General features: G+C 50.1%; 2 protein-coding genes across 14 annotated transcripts in view; one reads left to right on the top strand and one right to left on the bottom strand.

Moving 5' to 3' along the window:
- NFRKB (nuclear factor related to kappaB binding protein) overlaps window positions 1–9,603 on the top strand; it is a 35,452-nt gene extending 25,849 nt beyond the window's left edge. For all 10 annotated transcript variants that reach the window (XM_027959905.3, XM_027959906.3, XM_027959907.3 and 7 more), the window contains 4 exons: window positions 3,790–4,557; window positions 7,097–7,203; window positions 7,828–7,963; window positions 8,071–9,603. In XM_027959905.3, the coding sequence (XP_027815706.1) occupies window positions 3,790–4,557; window positions 7,097–7,203; window positions 7,828–7,963; window positions 8,071–8,196 (1,137 nt within the window). In that variant the 3' untranslated portion in view covers window positions 8,197–9,603. The remainder of the gene's footprint in view (window positions 1–3,789; window positions 4,558–7,096; window positions 7,204–7,827; window positions 7,964–8,070) is intronic.
- The window catches only part of TMEM45B (transmembrane protein 45B), a 30,056-nt gene continuing 18,293 nt past the window's right edge, over window positions 9,155–20,917 (bottom strand). For 2 of the 4 annotated variants that reach the window (XM_027959908.3, XM_060404274.1), the window contains 5 exons: window positions 16,117–16,312; window positions 15,434–15,640; window positions 14,299–14,483; window positions 13,707–13,852; window positions 9,155–12,679 (listed from right to left, as the gene is read on the bottom strand). In XM_027959908.3, coding sequence (XP_027815709.1) covers window positions 12,568–12,679; window positions 13,707–13,852; window positions 14,299–14,483; window positions 15,434–15,640; window positions 16,117–16,312 — 846 coding nt within the window. In that variant the 3' untranslated portion in view covers window positions 9,155–12,567. The remainder of the gene's footprint in view (window positions 12,680–13,706; window positions 13,853–14,298; window positions 14,484–15,433; window positions 15,641–16,116; window positions 16,313–20,917) is intronic. The other 2 variants (XM_042237976.2, XM_042237977.2) reach the window with 1 other exon arrangement.

The raw sequence follows: 20,917 nt of genomic DNA, 5'->3' as shown, positions 1-20,917 counted from the left end.
AGAGAAGCGAAAATTAAAGGAGAAAAGGAAAGATATAAGCATCGGAATGAGGAGTTCCAAAGAATAGCAAGGAGAGATAAGAAAGCGTTCCTTAGCGATCAATGCAAAGAAATAAGGAAAACAATAGAATGGGAAAGACGAGATCTCTTCAAGAAAATTAGAGATACTAAGAGAATATTTCATGCAAAGATGAGCTCAATGAAGGACAGAAATGGTGTGGACCGAACAGAAGCAGAAGATATTAAGAAGAGGTGGCAGGAACACACAGAGTATCTGTACAAAAAAGATCTTCACGACCCAAATAATCACGATGGTGTGATCACTCACCTAGAGCCAGACATCCTGGAATGTGAAGTCAAATGGGCCTTAGAAAGCATCACTACGAACAGAGCTAGTGGGGATGATGGAATTTCAGTTGAGCGATTTCAAATCCTGAAAGATGATGCTGTGAAAGTGCTGCATTCAATATGCCAGCAATTTGGAAAACTCAGCAGTGGCCACAGGACTGCAAAAGGGCAGTTTTCATTCCAATCCCAAAGAAAGGCAATGCCAAAGAATGCTCAAACTACTGCACAATTACACTCATCTCACACACTAGTAAAGTAATGCTCAAAATTCTCCAAGTCAGGCTTCAGCAATACGTGAACTGTGAACTCCCTGATGTCCAGGCTGGTTTTAGAAAAGGCAGAGGAACCAGAGATCAAATTGCCAGCATCTGCTGGATCATGCAAAAAGCAAGAGAGTTCCAGAAAAACATCTATTTCTGCTCTATTGACTATGCCAAAGCCTTTGTGTGGATCACAATAAACTGTGGAAAATTCTTCAAGAGATGGGAATACCGGACCACCTGACCTGCCTCTTGAGAAACCTGTATGCAGGTCAGGAAGCTACAGTTAGAACTGGGCATGGAACAACAGACTGGTTCCAAATAGGAAAAGAAGTACGTCAAGGCTGTATATTGTCACCCTGCTTATTTAACTTATATACAGAGTACATCATGAGAAACGCTGGGCTGGAAGAAGCACAAGCTGGAATCAAGATTGCTGGGAGAAATACCAATCACCTCAGATAGGCAGATGACACCACCCTTATGGCAGAAAGTGAAGAGGAACTAAGAAGCCTCTTGATGAAAGTGAAAGAGGAGAGTGAAACAGTTGGCTTAAAGCTCAACATTCAGAAAACAAAGATCATGGCATCTGGTCCCATTACTTCATGGGAAATAGATGGGGAAACAGTGGAAACAGTGTCAGACTTTATTTTTTGGGGCTCCAAAATCACGGCAGATGGTGATTGCAGCCATGAAATTAAAAGACGCTTACTCCTTGGAAGGCAGGTTGTGACCCACCTAGATAGCATATTCAAAAGCAGAGACATTACTTTGCCAACAAAGGTCTATCTAGTCAAGGCTATGGTTTTTCCAGTAGTCATGTATGGATGTGAGAGCTGGACTGTGAAGAGGGCTGAGCGCCGAAAAATTGATGCTTTTTAACTGTGGTGTTGGAGAAGACTCTTGAGAGTCCCTTGGACTCCAAGGAGATCCATCCAGTCCATTCTAAAGGAGATCGGTCCTGGGTGTTCTTTGGAAGGACTGATGCTAAAGCTGAAACTCCAATACTTTGGCCATCTCATGTAATGAGTTGACTCATTGGAAAAGACTCTGATGCTGGGAGGGATTGAGGGCAGGAGGAGAAGGGGACGACAGAGGATGAGATGGCTGGATGGCATCACCGACTCAATGGACATGAGTTTGAGTGAACTCCGGGAGTTGGTGATGGACAGGGAGGCCTGGCATGCTGCAATTCGTGGGGTCGCAAAGGTCGGACATGACTGAGCGACTGAACTGAACTGAAAACCCTGTAGAATAGCTGGACAGGCGTTATTGGCATTTCCCTTTTTACTTGTAGAAATGGGACATGTCTGAGCTTTCATGGTGGTGTGTATGTGAAGATAACCGTTGAGCTGCAGGGACTGGTTGGGCACAGTCGCACCAGCTGCTGAGAGCAGGGCCTGGGCGCTGCTGAATGTGCTGTAGATGCTGAGTACTGTCGTTCTCATGACACTGCGGGGCAGCCACTTGGATTATTCCTATTTTACTGTGAAGAAACAGAACCACTAATGATGACGCAAAGTTATTTCTTCATCAAATGAAGGTTTCTTGAGTGCCTCCTGTGTGCCGGGCACTGTGCAGGGTGTGGGGTCAAGGGGTGAATCACACAGACTTGTAGTGTCACATGTCACAACGCTGGGGGACAGGCACGTACTTCTGGGTCGGGTGCCATAAGGCCGTCACAGTCGGTCAGCGGGAGCAGGGGGGGTGGTCAAGGGTGATAGGCAGAGGTGGTGGCTGATGAGAGAAGGCCTGTCTGGGGAGGGGACTCATGAGCAAGGTAAGCCAAGCTGGAGAGCACGCCGTGCTGTGCTTGTCTGGGCCCAGCCTCCCAGGTGTGGGAATGGCATGTGACGAGGCCTCCATCAGGAGTGTGTAGGGAACAACAGGAAAGCAGCTGGAAGCTCCTGAGCGCGTGTGAAGGTGTTAGAAGGCGAGGTTGCCAGCAGTTAAGTCAGGTCAGACTTTGCCTTTAATTTAGGTGTGACGGGAACCCTGGAAAGACTGTGGGCTGGGATGACTTGACCTAGTTTACGCTTAAAGAGATTCCTGCTTGGGGAGGGAGCTGGGAAGGGTGTTTAGGTGGAGGAGAACATAGGTAACTGTGGCTGATTCATGTTGGTATTTGCTACAAACCAGCATAATAGTATAAAGCAGTTATCTTTCAATTAAAGATATATAAATTAAAAAGAAACCCCTGCTTGCGCACTGTGGATACTGGGAGCCAGGAGCAGAAGCAGGGAAGGCACGTGGGAGGGGGTAGCAGCCATGTAGCTCCAGCATTAGGCATGTGTAGGGTGTGAAATGAGGCCTGAGAAGTGAGCACTCAGTGGACAGGGGTAGTGAGTGAGCTTGACCGGCACACTGGGTCATGGATTTTGGGGAACAGGTTTATGATAGAATGTGAGGCAAGGTAGGGGAGACAGTGATAGATAGCCTTGCTTTTGCTGAGGGCGGAGACCTGAGGCTGCAGGGGGATGTGGAGCGAGGCAGGGGTGGGCACACTTTAGGGTGGGGGCGGCACTGTGACACTCAGTGGTCCAGCAGAGGTGGGCGGTGGCTCACTAGACACAGTTGCTTGGCTAGGAGGGTCGCACCTGTTGCATGTGGATGTTGGCCGTAGGTAAGTAGGCGTTGTGAAAACCCAGGAAGTCTGGTCCCAGGGCTTACGCCCTTTAGCACCGAGCCTGGTGCTGCCTCAAAGTGGAGGTTGGCTCAGCCATAATTAGGTGTTTTTGAGACAGTAGGAGAAATGTGAGCATGTCTTATAATATTTACTGGGTAGTTATTAGGTAAGAATAGATAGTTACTTTTAAATTTGGTCCTGGGCTATTTTATGTGACGGGCTGGAGCAGCCTTGGATACCCAGGGACGAGTGTGTTGATAAGCAAAATGGTATTTATTGGTTTACTTTAAAATATTCCGACTCCCCCCTCCCTCCACCCGGGCCCCTGAAGAGTGGGGAAAAATAGATACCCCTGGCCATGTGGTGACTTCTGAAGCTGGTGGTACGTGACTTTGTTAGGCTGTTCTCTACTTTGGTGATCGTCCTCCGTTTTTCAAAGTAAAAAGTTAGGAAAGCTCGTGAAACACATGTCTCTTGTTCTGGAGGTTCCCCAGCTTTCCCCTGAAACCCTTTGAGCCTGGAGAAGACCTGTGTCAGTGCTCTTCTTCCCCTGCAGGTGGCGATCACTGGGCAGCTTGGCGTGAAGCCCCAGACAGGCAGCAGCGTGCCCCTCACAGCCACCAACTTCCGGATCCAGGGCAAGGACGTGCTGCGTCTGCCGCCCTCCTCCATCACCACGGACGCCAAGGGCCAGACGGTGCTGCGCATCACCCCAGACATGATGGCCACGCTGGCCAAGTCTCAGGTCACCACGGTCAAACTGACCCAGGACCTCTTTGGGACGGGCGCCGGTGCCACGGGCAAAGGCATCTCGGCAACCCTCCACGTCACATCCAACCCCGTTCATTCCACTGACAGCCCTGCCAAGGCCGGTGTGGCCACTGCCCCGTCGTCCACTCCAGCAGGGACCACTGTAGTCAAAGTGACTCCTGATCTCAAGCCAGCGGAAGCCTCGAGTTCAGCTTTTCGTTTGATGCCAGCGCTCGGCGTGAGCGTGGCCGACCAGAAGGGGAAAAACACAGTGGCCTCATCAGAAGCAAAACCAGCTGCCACCATTCGCATTGTGCAGGGCCTGGGGGTGATGCCCCCCAAAGCAGGCCAGACCATCACGGTTGCAGCTCACACCAAGCAAGGGCCCTCAGTGGCCGGTGGGTCCGGAACTGTTCATACGTCGGCCGTGTCCATGCCCAGTGTGAACGCTGCCGTGTCCAAGACCGTGGCTGTGGCTTCTGGGGCGGCCAGTGCCCCCATCAGCATCGGGACCGGAGCCCCCGCCGTGCGGCAGGTCCCAGTCAGCACCGCGGTTGTCTCCACGTCCCAGGCCGTGAGTAACTTGAGGGGTGTAGACTAGAAGCCCAGTCTAGCTCCTCTTTTGACCCGGACAGGCGTATTCACCATATGACTCTTGCTTGTTTAGTTCGGAAACACGTTACGAAAGTGTGGCACAGGCAGTAGTTCTCATGACAGTAGAGCCGCGCAGAGGTGCGTGGAGTAAATACGAGCTTTCTCTTCCCGCTCTCCGGTTCCCCTTTCATGAGGCTCATCACTAGTGGTGTTTTGCCATTTATCCTCCAAGTCCTTTTTCTGAGCATTTCCATACATATGTACGAAATTTTAAGATCCCTGTGAGAAACCTCAGTCTATATACTGTTGTGTGATTTGCTTTGTTCATTTAAAAGTATGTCTTGGGGGTTGTTCCAGATTCTATGCAGAGACTGTGCCCTTTCAGTGAGATCACTGTCCTTTGTTAACACCCGGCGCTACGGGGCCTGTTTGTTGTGTGAACACGGGGCAGTGTTTCTGGAGTGGGTCGGGGAGGTGTGCATCAAATGTTCTGACACTCCCGCTGTGTTAGGCGAAAGACCACACCAGCTTACGCTCCATCAGCCAGCCTTCTGTTTCCCTTACCCCTTAACCAGCACTTGGGAGCCTGTTCTGTAAATCTTTACGTCTCCATCTTACTGGGGTTCTGTTTCTCTTTTCCTGGTCTTTGGTGGCGTGGGCATCCCTTTGTTGGGGGAGGTTGGTGAGGGCTCTCCAGGGGTGAATGGGACATTTGCCATTGTTTTTCTGGGGTGTTTTTCTGGTATTTTCATGTTGTGTGAGCTTGTACCAACCTTTATATTTTCCACATAATAGTTCTTATATGTGTAGAAAATATTTTCTTTCAGTCTGTCATTTTTTAACCTTGCACGTGAAGCCTTTTTGCTCTGAAGGCATTTTATCTGATTAGATCATCAGCATTTTCTGGTTCCTAGGTTTCACGTCTCATGCCTTAGTCCAGGGTTATGAAGATGTTGGCTCTCGTTTTCATAAAATATTTTTAGAGTTTAAAAAAAGTATAATGGATAAATCCACTTGAAATGTATTTCTGTGAATGTCACGTGTGATAAAGCTCATCTTACATTTTTCACATTATTCTAGCATCGTTGACCTTATCGTAAACCAGGTTCCTGTATCAACAGGTGTGTTTTGGGGAGCAGGTGTTTATTCTTCGGCCTGTAGGTAGGGGGCAGTGTTCTGTATGGTGGCTGCATCTGGACAGTAGAGAACACAGTCTGACTTCTCTAAGTAAGCCGCATAGAAAAACCTCATCAATTAGGATAAAATCCAGAGTGATGGGGAGAGGAGGACCAACACGGTAGTAAAGCCAGGCAACCAACCCTAAAGTGCAGTGTGGCTTTAAAGGAGATGCTTGTTGAGGTTCTCACATCAGAGAATTAAGGCAATGAGGAAGTGGCGCTCACTTGATCCACTTTTCTCTTGAGTCCTGACACAGGTGTGTCCCGCGGCATCCAGCTTGTGGCCATCAGTCGGGGTGACTAAGCGGAGAGCTCCGGGTGGGGCAGGCAGGTTGAGGGGTGGTGCCTAGGCAGCTGGTTGCCTCGCTCACAGAGGGATGCTCGGTCGGTGAGTGCTGCTCTGAAGTCTCCCCAGCCCCGGGCTTCTTGGCACAGCCCTGCAGCCCTCAGTCAGTTCCCTGAGGGCACTACCTGGCTGCGTCCTCTGGCCTACTGGCACCGTTAAGTGCTTTCTAAGGGGCTACAGTTGAGTCATTTGGAGGTCGGTGTCCGGCCCGGGGGACAGGTTTCCTCCTCAGTGCCTGGTTGTTGTAGAACCAGCTTACCTGTAGGAAAGATTGATTCCTTTTCTTTGCATCTTGTCAATTACTCCTCTCGAGTTATATTTTTCAAGTCAGATTTACACAAGATTTTACCATGTATAAGTTTTATCAACCAAAGGTTAAAACCAGGCAACCTAAAAACTGGTGGCCGTAGTGACCTGCCCTGACCATCCTTAAGTCCCAGACACGCCAGGCATCTCCAGCTCCCTTTGCGCTCCTCCCCCACATTTAACTGTGGGGTGCACTTCTCTCTTGGGTGAGTTTAGTATTAGTGTCCCCAGCTCTGCTTCCTCATCTCCGGGAGGAACAGCACCCAGGAATGGGCCCTGCTGTGTGCTCCCCTGTCCTGCACCTAACCGTGGTAACTCCTGATTGCCTCTGTCCCAGCTCGGGTCTTCCGCCTGGCTGCCATGTGCCAAGTGTCAGGGTGCGGAGTGAGAGCCTCCCCTCTGGGAGCCCAGCCTCTGCTGCCCTGAAGGGAACACACCCTTTCCCCTGTGGCTTGGGTGCGCGTTTTATCCTGATGCCGGCAGGTGCACTCAGCTGCTCTGATTCGGCAGGAAGGAGGAGGCTTACAGACAGATAACCCCTTGGTAAAACACACGAGCCCTCACCTGGACCCCAGCTATAGGATCACTGGGCCCTGCAGAGGGCCCCTCGGCTCCTGCAGCCCCTGGGTGACGCTGCGTGGTGGTCCTTGCCTCCTCCTTTCCATAAACCTGATTCTTTTTCTCTGTAGGGTAAGCTGCCTACCCGGATCACAGTTCCACTGTCTGTCATCAGCCAGCCCATGAAGGGCAAGAGTGTGGTCACAGCCCCCATCATCAAAGGCAACCTGGGGGCCAAGTAAGTGCTGGGGGCTCCTGGACACGAGGGTATGTGGAAGGCGGCTGGTTTCCTGGGCTCCTTCATTGTGCTTGACAGTGTCTCATGCACCTCAAGTTGTTTCAGGCGCTGGGGATAAAGTGAGGTCAGTGCTACCAACAGGCTCATGCTGTAGGAACAGTGAACTAACCTCGTCTATGGGGTGGTAGTGCATGCTCTGGGAACAGAGCAAGGGGCCGACAGGAGGCACTGGGTAGAGTGGGCGGTGACCGGCGTGCTGTTAGGGAAGCCTCCCCTCGAAGTCAAGCCCTGGGGTGTGATGGCGCAGAGGGCGAGGGCCTCCCTGGGGCCAGGGCTTTGTGGCTCTGACTTGACGAGAGTGAAGGTGAAGACAGGAGTCTGGGTGTCTGGGCAGCTGCCCTGGGGCCGGGTCTCTTGCTGGGAGCGCACACCTCCTGACGCCCATCCTGACCCCGGCCGGTCACCAGGTAGACACAGAGCCTTTTCATCCAGAGCACCAGGGGCCTTTGTCTGGTATGGGAGTGTGGCAGCTGTAAGAAGGGGTGGGATCTCTGGCTGGTTGTCCTGTCAGTCCAGTGCTGGGGTCCCCTGGCCCGGGCCTGGCCTCACGCCTCTCCCCCACAGCCTCGGGGGGCTGGGCCGCAACATCATCCTCACCACCATGCCGGCGGGCGCGAAGCTCATCGCTGGCAACAAGCCAGTCAGCTTCCTCACGGCCCAGCAGCTGCAGCAGCTCCAGCAGCAGGGGCAGGCCACACAGGTGAGGCCCAGTGCCCACGCAGGGCTCGGGCTACTCCCTTCCCCATGCGCTCATCCTCACTGCGGGCCACTGGCCATCTGCCCACCAGCCTCTCTCTCTGTGCACAGGTGCGCATCCAGACAGTCCCCGCATCCCACCTCCAGCAGGGAACAGCCTCCGGTTCCTCTAAGGCCGTCTCCACTGTCGTCGTGACCACGGCCCCGTCTCCTAAGCAGGCACCCGAGCAGCAGTGATTCTCAGGGAGGAAGACATTCGGCGGCTGGACGCCACGCCAGTTGGCCTTCAGGCTGGGAGGGCAGGAGCACGGTGGCTGCCTCGCCCCGCTCCACCAGGCTGGGTGGGTGTCTGAGGAAGGCCAGCAGTGGGATGCCAGCTGCGCTCCGCGGGGAGTGGGCTGTGCCAGGTGTCCTGGGCCCCTGAGTTCTGTCCTGTCTGGTCCGGGAGAAGTGTTTCTGGTGGGGGTGTGTGAACTCACCGTGGTCACACGAGCCCAGCTCTCCCGAGAGGAGACACTGGGGACGGGCTAATGTCACGGGTATGTGGATGGTGAGTGAGACTCGTTCTGTGCAGGGGTTGTGTTTACCCTGGCCTTGTCTGTGATTGGTGGTCTGGGTTGTCGTTCTGTGTCCAGATATTTTTATGTAACATTTTTTGAAAAAACCTGTTGTATACCTCTATCAAGTGGAAACCTGGGCTTAGACACGCCCCCACCCCCCAAAAATGCATATTAAGTTGCTTCAGTAGTGTCTGGCTCTTTGTAGTCCTGTGGACTGCAGCAAGCCCAGGCTCCTCTGTCCATGGAATTCTCTAGGCAAGAATACTGGAGTGGGTTGCCGTTTCCTTCTCCAGGGGATCTTCCTGACCCAGGGATTGAACCCAGGTCTCCTGCATTGCAGGCAGATTTACTTAATTTTTTGACCAGAGTGAAAGAACAGCAAGATTGCTAGTAAGTTGTTGGCTGACTTGATAGCTGCATGCTGACAGAGTGGCCATGAGCTGGGGGAGAAACGTGGGCAGTGAGGCATGGGGTCCCAGAAGTGGAATTAGTGTGGCAGCTCTGCCTAAAGATGGGCAGTCAGGATCTTGCCTGCGGTCCGCCCTTCACTCGCTGACTCTGTCCTGCTTGTCAAGCCTGTCTACATGTACGTCCAGAGCCAGTGGACAGAGCAGGCAGAGGCTAGGACACATAACTGCTTTCGCAGCACAAGCTTTATTGTGGTTCAGAGAGGATACGTTTTGCTTTGCTCCAGAGCAAGAGTCAGCAAACCTTGTTCCTTGGGTTGGCTACCCGGTTTTGTAAAATGTTGTACTGGAACATAGCCCACATCCATTCACTTAGGTATGGTCTGTGGCTGCTTCCAGTTAGAAGGCAGAACTCGGTAGTTGTCACAGAGACTGCACAGCCTCAAGTCCAAAAAATTTCCTACCTGACCCGTTGAGTAGAACCTTGCTGCTTCTGCACCAGAATGTGGTGGGCCTGGGGAGTATGTGGCCACGAGGCAGCACCAGCTGCAGAGGAGATGGGTCTGGGTTTATTGTCATTAGCTCCTGGCTATTCACGGTTCTCAGTCTCCACTGAGCTATAGGCAGAGCTCAGAATGTGGTTTTAAAATGTAATTAAAAGCATTGGTTGTCAACAATATGTGCCTCTTTCATACTGGAGTGGGCGTTGGGTGGTAAAGCTTTTCTGCAGTCATGGGGCTTTCCTGTCTCTCAGGAAAGTATCCGGGTTATTAAGAATGTTTCCCTCACCCATGAAAGTTCAGTGACACTCTTTGATGGGGTCAGGGTAAGGAAGTGGAGTTGGAGGGCAGAGAAGTGGAATGGCATCTTTGGGAGGGGTTGCTGGGTGGAAATTGAGTATCAGGCAAGCTGCAGTGGTGCAGAGAAAGTTAGAGCAGTTCACTGGACACACAGACGTTTGATTCCTAAAGCAGATCTGTGAAATAGGCACGGTCATCCTCTTTTAACTGAGAGGATCTGCGTCTTGAGTTGAGGTTAGAAAGAACCAAGATATTAGTGCAGTCTTCTGGTTGTAGGTCAAGCGCTCTCTTTGCTGCCTTCCTGTGGGGAAGTGACGTGTCCTGATGAGACCTGGTGGCCACCCCAAGCCGGGAGGGCTGAACCTAGGGGCCAGATTGCAGAGGTGAAGGGGTGGGGCAGGATGGAGCTCTTGACGGGTGGTTGAGGGCTGGCGCAGAGAGGAGGTTGGTGATGGGGAGAGGTGGAGCCTGCAGGGAGGGAAAACAGCCTTTGAGCTGAGTGGAGGAGGGCACGTCCACATGGTGTCACTCCCTGCAGCACATTGCACGTGGAAACCCCGGGTCCTGGTTTCCGGGTGAGAAAGAGGCAGTAATTTGAGGAATCCTGGCTCTGGTATTTACTGCTGGTTAAAACAAACCTCTTCTGAATTTACTTAACAAATGATTTAATGATGTGTCCAGCCTTAACCCTCAACCCCGCTTTATTTGCTGAAGTCGCCTGACTCTGACTGTCTCCCTGGTGCCCAGACATTACATCCTAGCAGACAGGTTTTTTTCAGAGCCCTGGTGATGTGTGACCTGGTGCTGCCTGCCCAGCCTGTCTGTGGGTCCCCAGGGTGGCAGCCTCTCCTCCCCGCAGGCTGCTCCAGTGACACTGCCAGCACAGGCACCAGCTGTGGCTGCTTCCGGGCAGACCTCAGGGGTCTTTCAGAGACGTGGGAACTATCATGGGGGTTTGGGGGCAACAAATCCAGAAGAATTTGGTTCAGAGCCTGGCATAAGTATGCAGACCACGTATCTGAGACTAGATTTGGTACAGGGCATCATGATGGGTTTGTACTTCATCACACACACCTCCGTGAAGGTGTCTCAACCTGTGCTGTGCAGGAGGCGTCAAAACAAGTTTTAACATTTGCATCTGACCCTCAACACCTCAATCCCTCACTTTGGAGAAGATGCTGCAGTCCCCTAAAGTGTTTTGTCCCCTCCTGGTGAAAGGAAGACTGGGACTAGGTTTCTTCTCACCTCCAGTCCCTGAGGAAAGAACATGTTTTACATTAAATACTGGTAAAGAACTTGCTTCATTCAGGACTTGCCCAGTGAATGTTTGGGTCCGTACTTAGCACGCAGAGCAAAGTGAATCCTGAGAGGGGACCCGCGGGTTCTTTTCTCAGAATTCTGTCAGTATCTCCAGGTAGCTCGTTGTTAATCCCTGAGGTGTGACTTCAGCCCTGAGCTGCTGGCTCACCCGGGGAGGTTGGTTGCCTGTCACATAAGTATAGCATTTCTTCCACAGAGCATCTGGCTTCACACGGATGACCTCTGCTGGGTGGGTGTGCAGTAGTGGAGAGTGCAGGACAGAGGAGCTGGCCTCAGTCTTGCTGAGGACTGGCTTAGGGACTTAGTGACCTTGTGGCCTTAGGCTACTCCTGTTCAGTTTAGGGCCCCATGTTCTTGCAGTGCAGGCAGTTGTGAGAATCTCACGAGATTGAGTGCATTTCAAGGTCTGGGAAATCCTGTACGAATGAGTGGCACTGTGAGTCCACACGGCCTTTCACATCTGTCCTAACCCACTCTTACAGAGCCTGATTAACTCCATGTTTTCTTTGCTCAAGAGTTCATACCTGGATTCTCACTGCCTGGGATGTGCTTTTCTACAGGGCATCCCTATCCTGCCGCCTTCTTCCCTCCTTCATGTCCTGGAGACACCAGTCACCCTGCATGGAACTGCTTATAGCGCTCCCTTTAGGCTGAATTCCATGCTGGACACATATTTTATAATCCTTAGCAACCATTGCTGTGCTGTTGCAAAGTAAATCTTTAATAAATTTTTGTTGAAGGAAGTTTAAAAAAAAAAGATCCAGAACTAAGATTTGCGTATCTAGGGTTTGTTACTTATTTAAGATTCACATTCTTTGCAGGATTTGGAGGGTTCTTATCCTTTGCTTTCAGCTATATTTAAATTCAAAGCCTCCCTTGACCTGACATTTCTCTCTGCCTCATTATGAAGCTCTCTCAGCACCCTGTCATTAGGTACTTCTGAGGAGTAAGAACATCTGAGTTCAGCCTTAAGCTGGACCAGACTGGCTTCCTGGTTAAACACAAAGTCACTTTGGCCCAAACTCGTTGTTTATCAACAGTGAGTGGTATTGCAGTCCTCTGGAGTATTAGGATTAGTTAGGAAATGCTTAACAAGTAATACTTAAAATACCAAAGCTTGTGGATTATTTTACTTAAAAAAATTAGAGTTATCTCTCTAAAGGTTCTGTCATTGACTTGATTTCTGATAGGAAAGTGCCTGCCGCATTTGAGAGAAATGGGGCTAAATTATCAAAACAGTAAATTCTTCTGGATTTGTATCTTGAATTCATCCAGGAGGTCACTTCCTGTTCTGAAACTTTCAGTCTGATTTCTCCTTATTCTGAGATGCACATAAAGGTTGACATCATTTTTCTCGACAGAATAGCACACCCACACGGACCTTAGTTGGTTAAGCGAGATGGTGGGACCCTAGGAGCAGATCACAGTGAGGGCGGCGGTGGAGGCAGGGAGCTGGCCCGCTGATCGCTGGCCGAGCACCTTCAGGACACGCCACCCTCCGCTGCTGACCGGGAGCTGCCCCTACTCCTCATCTGAGCCACTCAGGAGGGCCTTCCGGTATGTGTGATCCGACCTCAGCTTCTGAATCCCAATGACTTCTCTGTCTTCCGGCCTCTTCACCCGCGTCAAGAAGCTGTAACGGGGACAGCAAGGGCAGATGGGTGAGCCCCCAAGTTGCCTAACTCCCTCACCCAGGGGTGCAGAGGCATTCACCGGCTCTCAGAGCATTCTGTCTCTTTCAGATACTACCTTTCTGACCGCTTAGACAGGACTCTGGTAGATGAAGGGCCTCAGGATCAGTAGTACTTACAGGTTAGTGTTGCAACTGAGACTGGACCTAGGTCTCCCCTCACCCCCAGTTTATCATTTCACAGACTGGGCAGTAGAACTAAAAGGAACCACGGCCTGCTTGCCTGCTGTTTAATGTGTGTGGAACTCTCTGGGTGAAGCATCTCTGCATTGGGTAGGGAAGTCAGGAACCAGGAGAGAACGAGGCATCTCTGACGACACAGAACTAGTAGGACCAGGTGCATGGTGGTTAGACTTGGGCTCTGCCATTTCCTCCTGGGGTGACCTTGACCCAGTTACCCACTCTTGCGAAGCCTTGGTTTCCCCAGCTACAAACATCACGTGCATCCTTCACAGGGGGGCCGTGAAGTGAGGTGATTTATACACTAAGTGTAACCAGAGTGCCGGGGCACAGGCAGTGCCTGGCACTCGGAGCTGCTCTCACGGCCTGGAGACCAGTGCCGTAGTGAACGCCTGCTGCTGTGGCGTCTCACCTGAGGGTCACGTGTGCCTGTACCCAGCGCTTAGGTGATGGGCTCCGAGTGAACCAGCACAGAGTCCTGATGCAGAGCTGCTCCTGTCAGACCTCTGGCCTAAAACCCACCAGAACTGCCTTCAAAACCTGGGTCTGTTGGATCTCTGTGACCAGACAGGTCCTGTGTCTTCTCAGATTTCATCACCCTCGTGTGCAGGCACAGAGTACCTTGCCCAGAAGTAGGTGTATGCCTGGCCCTCATCAAGTGGTGGGTGTTTGCACTGCTCAGTTAGGAGAGGTGGTCTCTGGAGGTTAGAACAGTGTGGGGTGATACATTTCCAGGACAGGGTTGGTTAGGAGGACACACTTGACAAGAGTCACCTCCTCTTGGACCTACCAGTAAACCAGTGAGTAGCTGGCGGCCACGATGCAGAGCGCGGCCAGGAAGTGCCAGGAGAAGCACATGGTGACGAACATGATGTTGTCGTGGCTGTTCTGGTCCCATTCAGGGCCTCCAAAAGGCGGGAACAGCACGAACCCAATCTGGTGGATTAAAACAGGGGAGCCAGCCTTGCTGTTAGTTGGGCCTATGAAGCCCCCGAGCCCGTCAGAGTGTTTGCAGTTACCCAGACAGCTCACACCCCACCCCTCTGCTTGTGTTGAGTGGCCTCTGTACAGGGAATTGCTCTCAGCTCTGGGTGCAGTGCGGCCTTGCTTAAGGTTTCAGGGCCCACGTTGCAGATGAGCAGTTTAGCAAGAGTCTGATAACAGTATTAGTAGCTCTGCTGGGAAGGTCGGTCAGGGACAGCCTCAGCCTCTCACTTGTTTATGCATCAGCAGGACGTGGACGGCTAAGGTGTCACAGGTCATGGGTGGGCAGAGAAGCGGGCCCTGAGCCCCTTTGCGTGGTGCGTCAGTGCTGCCTCTCCTGGCCTGCTCAGCACACTTGCTTCATCCTGGCCCGCGCCAAGTGAGGGGCATGGGTTTACCTGCCAGAACCAGGTGGCCTGCAGGAGGAGGAGGCTGGTGCGGAAGAGTTCCAGCACGATGTTGTCCCGAAGGACTACTTCCACGGAGAGGCTGAGGGCGCCTCCGAATACAGCGTACAGCAGCAGGGAGTGGATGTGCTGGTCCAGCGGCGGCCGGTTGTGCACGTGGTAATAGAAGAGGAAGCCTGCGTGGAGCAGAGACCGTCAGGCCCGAGCAGCCCCTCCTGACCTCAGCCTCATTGGGAAATGTCTGCGTGAAAGCTGGATCTTCCAGCACTCAGGAAGCCAGTTCACACAACGCTCGGGGGCAACTCTGATGCAGGGTGTGTGTGTGTGTAAGTGTGTAAGCAGCACAGGATGAATCTTAACATCTCTTCACCGAGATGGTAGGGTACATCACAGGACGGTGAGGTGTCGCTGATGTGTGACAAGTCGTGTGTGTATACCTGAAATCCAGTTTTACCCTCCTTCAGCCTTTATTCAGTTCTTCCTGCAGTACAGAAGCAGATGATGGGGTTGGATCACGACACGCTTGCACTTTCCCAGTTAACATGAGTTACACTAGGAACTGTGTCTTGGCTGCTGGTGGGCCTTCTGACGGAGCCAGACAGTGACTGCGCTGCATCAGGGTGAGATGCAGAGCCCTTCTCCCCTAACCAGAGGGTTACCCCCTTGCCTGATGGTGTGTGGAGGAGCCGCACGGCCAGGCAGAAGGAGCCCATGCCCAGTGTGCTAAGTTGCTTCAGTCCTGTCCAACTCTGCAACCCCATGGACTGTAGCCTGCCAGGCTCCTCCGTCCATGGGACTCTCCAGGCAAGAATACTGGAGTGGGTTGCCATTCCCTTCTCCAGGGGATCTTCCTGACCCAGGGATTGAACCTGTGTCCCTTGCATCTCCTGCATTAGCCAGCGGATTCTTTACCACTGACACCACCTGACTTCGGCTAAAAATCCCATACTTTCCTGGACTGCTTTATGGGTCTCTCATTTGCACCATCCAGGGCACAGGATCAGGTCCTGTGTAGGGTTTTCAAGTTCAGAGAGTGGGATTTTCTGGGGAAGGTAACTAAGTTCGCAATATTTCTGATCTTTTGTGCTCCAGTTCCTCTAAATCTCCATCCATACCACTTTGTTACCTTCATTGAAGGCGGCCAGAGCCATAACCAGTCTGTCCAGCCCCAGGGGGACGTGACTGATAAGGTAGGTCAGCATGTCCACGACGCCCGAGACTGCAAAGAACAGGTACATGGTGCTGTGCTGCCAGTTCATGAGTTTTACCCAGTGGTCCTCGTGGTACAGGTGGAGGTGGGGCCCGTCAGGAACAAACTGCTCTGCCAGGATCCCTGCAGGGAAACGAGAATGGAGGTCAGGGAGGGGATAGCCGCTCCAGGACCAACAGACGGCCGAGTGACCCCCAGGGACAGGTGGGGGTGGCCAAGGCCCTGTGGACCCATGTCGCTGCCTCGGATGCCGCTGTTTCCGTGAAAGGTATTTGCCAAGGAATCTGCAGACACATGCCTCTGTTGTTCCTTAGAGGGACAAAGAGCAATAGGAATGCAGCCACACAGCTACAGTCCACGGGGTCGCAAAAGAGTCAGACACAACGTAGCTACTAAACAACCAACAGCAAAGGTGCTATCAGGCGTCAGCCTACCGAAGCCTGATGCACAGTGGATGCTGTGGTAGGATATTTAGCACCCAACTAAAAATTCTCCGTTACCCCTACCGGTGGAGACACTTGTTTCACAGGGGCCATGAGATGGCTTATGTGTCCTGGGTTTGATGAGAATTCCCTGAGTCAGATGACCCCCAACCTTACCGATGACTGAAAATAAAGTTCTGATTGCAGCTTCAATGATCTCGAGACGCTGGTAGTGATGGATCAGTTGGCTGCTCTTCTCCTTTTGATAAAAGTACTTCAGTGGGTGTTTCACTGACCACCACAGTCCAACTATCAAGAAGAAGCTCCCGGGGAGCGCATGGCCCTTGAAGTTCGCCATCAAGTCCCAGGATACCTAAACAGTAAGGCAACAGCTGTTAGGTGGCTGAATGAAGACATAAATGGTTGTTTCTGTAGGAAACATGATCCATGACTGAGGCTTCCGAGTTGTAAGCTGTATTAAGAAAGAGCCCCTCCTCATAGAACAAACCTGTGTTATGTCACTAAAGTCTTATCTGTTCAGTGAGTTAACAAGCCCAGGAGAATACACTTGCTCTGAGGCTTTTTTTTTTTTTTAAGTGAAACTTGGTTGCCCAGTCACGTCTGACTCTTTGTGATCCCATGGACTACAGACCACCAGGCTCCTCTGTCTGTGGGATTTCCCAGGCAAAAATACTGGAGTGGGTAGCTGTTCCCTTCTCCAGGGGATCTTCCCAAACCCGGGGTCAAACCTGGGTCTCCAGTAATGCAGGCAAATTATTTACCATCTGAGTCACCAGGGAAGTCCAAGGCTTTAAAAGCACGGGTAAAATAAAAGGGTGGGGGGACTTCGCTCGTGGTCCAGTGGCAAAGACGCCAAGCTCCCAATGCAAGGGCTCAGGTACCATCCCTGGTCAGGGAACTAGATCCCACATGGTGCAACTAAGAGTTTGCATGCCACATCTAGAAAATCAGTGCTGCAATTAAGATCTGAGGCAGCTAATTTTTTTTTTCTTTTTTTAAATAGAAGGGAGGGAACAGAGGATGGGTAAATACTTCCTGATCTTAGAATAGAAAAGCCTTCCTAAACATAAGGGTAAAAGAGGGACTTCAAAAAGAGAAAGTCACCTGCATAAGCATCTTACATATAAAACAATGAGAAGGCAAACTGTTCAGGAAGACGTCTGCAGGAGCTGTGATATGGATATTCCGCTACGGAGCTGTTACACGTTAGTAAGGAAAAGACCACTGAAGAATGTGCAAGAGACACGGTAAGAATGTTAATTGATAATAAATCTCACTGTAAAGACATTCTGTTGAAAATACTGTTTTTTCACCTATTTTGAAAAATGAAGGATTTTTATGTGCCACTCTAAGTATAAGGTCATTCAAATCTGGTAGAATGACAAAGCCTGTCATTCAGCCAGAGATAGGCAGAGAGCTTTATCGCAACTGTTCTGTAACTCATTTCTAGGGTTTTCCCTGTTAAATTCCTGGTTGGCCTGCTGCTCACCCAGCTGGGACTGTGACCGCAGGCTAGCAAAGCTGTGCGTTTATTTCCCCTGCTCACTGCCCAGCATTCATTCCCATGTTTAGCCCGTGAAGCCAAACATTTCTTAGCCTGCCCCCATCACCATCAGGAGCTGTGTCTGTCCAGGCAGCCGAGTGACTTGTTTTCATGGCCAGCACCACCTTATTTAAAAGTCGTGGACTGAGGGGGACTTCCTTTGCAAACCAGTGGTTAATATTTTGCTTGGAGTTTGATCCCTGGTCAGAGCACTAGGATCCCATATGCTATGTGGCAAAAAAAGTAAAACAGAAACAGTATTGTAACAAATTCAATAAAAGCTTAAAAAAAATGGTCCACATTAAAAAAAAATTCTTAGTTAAGTCACGTGGACTGAGTGAAGGGGACCCCATTAGGGTGTAGCCAAAAGGCTGCGGTCTCCCACCATTCTTACCTGAAGGTCTAAATCATTTCTTAATAAATGCTGCTGTTGAGAGTCTAGCTGAGCTCTTCCATAACATCACTGCCTCGGCACCTTTTGTGTGGCAGGTGGCCTGCAGGGGCTTTGAACTGACACTAACCTCTTGTGAGCACACTCTTGAAACAGCTGCTGAGTCACAGTGATAAACAATCTGACGTCCCAGGGCCTTCCCCACAGTGTACCCCTCGGATGAGAAGCCTGCAAAGCGTACTCATCTGAAGCAGTCCATCTGCGGACCCTAGTAAGGGCGTGTGTCACAGTCCTGCCCCTCTGCCCACAGCCTGCCCCCCCCCCCCCCGCAATGTGCTCTTTCAGGTCCTGTGGGTGACCAGTTTTTCTATTTCAGTTCTGTTGTAGGCGTTTGTCAAACTGGGGCTCACCATGCGACATTCCAGGACCTTATTTAACAAGTACCTTAACAGTCACCACAGCTTTACCATTTATTGTCTACCTTGGCCAATTTCCAGTTCCTTGAAATAGGTGGTTTTGGTAACTTTGTCTAGTGGTATGCTTATTGTGGAGTGGGAGGGGGGCAGGGGCTGCAGAGAGGAATTGCCTATCTATGCCACAACTGGAAGGCCCCCTTCTCATTCTTTATTAATCCTCTACTGGAAAACATTTTTCAAAATTTCCATTTTCATGTAATGTTTAACCCTGTCCCTCTCCAGATCAAGCCTGTGACACTCCTTTGCTTTCCTAATCAGGGTGCAGAAAGCCACCTTTGCAAATCCTCCTTGCCCTTCCCCATTTTTCTGAAAAGCGGAACCCTAAATGGGGACAGTTCTTGTCTGCTTGAGTGGTGCCCATCCAGTTTGTCCAGCCTCACCCTTCCCGTCTACCTGTTTAAAAATTCACACCCATGGATCCTAGGACCTGCACCTTGTCTGGAGAAACCAGTTTTAACTTACTGTGTACTTCGTGGAAGGCCAAGTATCCTGACTTGACAGGGGAGAGGAGCAGGGGAAATTTCATTAACAAATCAGTAAGTCATTGCCAACAAAGACCCACTGTATATAGCATAGGGACCTCTGCTCAATATTATGTAACAACCTAAATGGGAAAAGAATTTGAAAAAGAATAGGACTTGTGTATACAGAAGCGAATCACTTTGCTGTATACCTGAAACAATCACGTGCTCCAATATAAAAAAGTTTAAAGAACACAAATTAATAGGTGGTTGTTTAGTTGTCCAGTCACATCCAACTCTTTTTGCAACTACATGGACTACAGCCTACCAAGGCTCCTCTGTCCGTTTGATTTCCCAGGCAGGACTACTGGAGTGGGTTGCCATTTCCTTTTCCAGGGCATTTCCCAGCCTGGGATTGAACACGTGTCCTGGATTGGCAGGCAGATTCTTTTTTTTTTTTTTTAAACTTTATTTTACTTTAACATACTGTATTGGTTTTGCAGGCAGATTCTTTACCTCTGATCCACCTGGGAAGCCCAATAGGTTATTAGGTTAGCTACGTTATAGATTGTCTAGAGAGAGAAGATGGGTCCAATCTTGAAAAAGAGGAAATGAAGTAATTTCAAACAGAACAGTAAAAATGTAGACTTCTAATAATTTGTACAATACTATTCAGATAGACTAAGTCCTTGAAAAGTCCAGCTTTAAAAAAAATTCTGAAACATTAAATGGTAAACACTTAAGGGGTGAGGGTCCTTGAATACACAGAATCCTGTAAAAGACTTCAGTCTAAGGAAAGGCTACAGATAAGAAAACATTAGAAAGTGGTTCCATAAAGATGGGTTTCCCTGATAGCTCAGTTGGTAAAGAATCTGTCTGTAATGCAGGAGACCTGGGTTCGATCCCTGGGTTGGGAAGGTCCCCTGGAGGAGGGAAAGGCTACCCACTCCAGTATTCTGGCCTGGAGAATTCCATGGACTCTATAGTCCTTGGGGTGGCAAAAAGGTGGACATGACTGAGCAACTTTCACTTTCTTCCCACTAATTCCCTTGCTTTTAATATGTTTATTCTCTTTTGATATCACACGAGATAAAATGGGAGTATGAAGGGAGGGTTAAATGTTTTGAAGGATAGTAGCTTTGAATTAAAGCTGGAAATCAAGCTAACTACTTTTCATGCGGAGATCACTGGAAAAGGAATTTCATGTCTTTCCTTATACTCCTAGTTTTTAACCATCTCCCCCAATCTGTATTCTTTCTTTTTCATTGAAGGTAATTGACAGGTAGAAGTTGTCAAAAGAAGAAAAGGAGGTGAGAGTGGGGAAGAGTTGGGAGCAAGGAAAGGAGAGTCCTAAGAGGTGGGGCAGTGGTGCAGAGGAAAGGAGAAGCCAGGGATAGCGCCATTTGCCTGTCATTAATGCAGTGCCTTTTAAAACAAATCCAATCTTTCCCTCTATTGTAGATGGTGAAAGTAGGAATTGTGAAGGAAAAGGGTGTATGGACGTGAGTGAGAGGATCAGAAAAAGAAACAGAAAAAATGAATTTCATTTTCTTTCTCAAAATTAGCAGAATCAAGGACTTGGCATCCACAGCAAGGGGAGCATTAAAGCTAATTTCCTCAAATTTGTGATGACAGTATATAGATGCATAGACTACCAGCTGTTACAGCCTGGACCTCTGCTTCACCATGGAATAGTCTTCACTATGGAATGTTATGTGACCACTGTCAAGAATGAATTAGTGTTACGCCTGTTCTTCTGTAAGGCTTTCCATGAGGTTCTGTTGGCGGAGACACGAAAGATGGAAAAGACCACTTATAATACGATCTTATTTTATGTAGCAGTGAACATCCCAGGTATTTGTATACACGTGTACAGGTATGTGGTTGCAGGAACAGGGAAAAGAAAATGGAAGATAATTTGAGGGTATATCATGCTGTTCATTAAGTATTTCTGGCTGTCCCCTGGGCACGTGGTATGGCTGCTTTATTATTTTGCATACCTAGTTATCCCTGCTATTTGTTGAAAAGATTCTTCTTTCCCCCATTGAATTGTCTTGGTGCCCTGTCTCCTCTTTATTCTTGAAAA

The sequence above is a fragment of the Ovis aries genome, chromosome 21 (assembly GCF_016772045.2).
Source record: "Ovis aries strain OAR_USU_Benz2616 breed Rambouillet chromosome 21, ARS-UI_Ramb_v3.0, whole genome shotgun sequence".
Classification (NCBI taxonomy): Eukaryota; Metazoa; Chordata; class Mammalia; order Artiodactyla; family Bovidae; genus Ovis; species Ovis aries.
The sequence above is the reverse complement of the archived record's forward strand: the minus strand, read 5'-3'. Positions and strand labels throughout refer to the sequence as shown.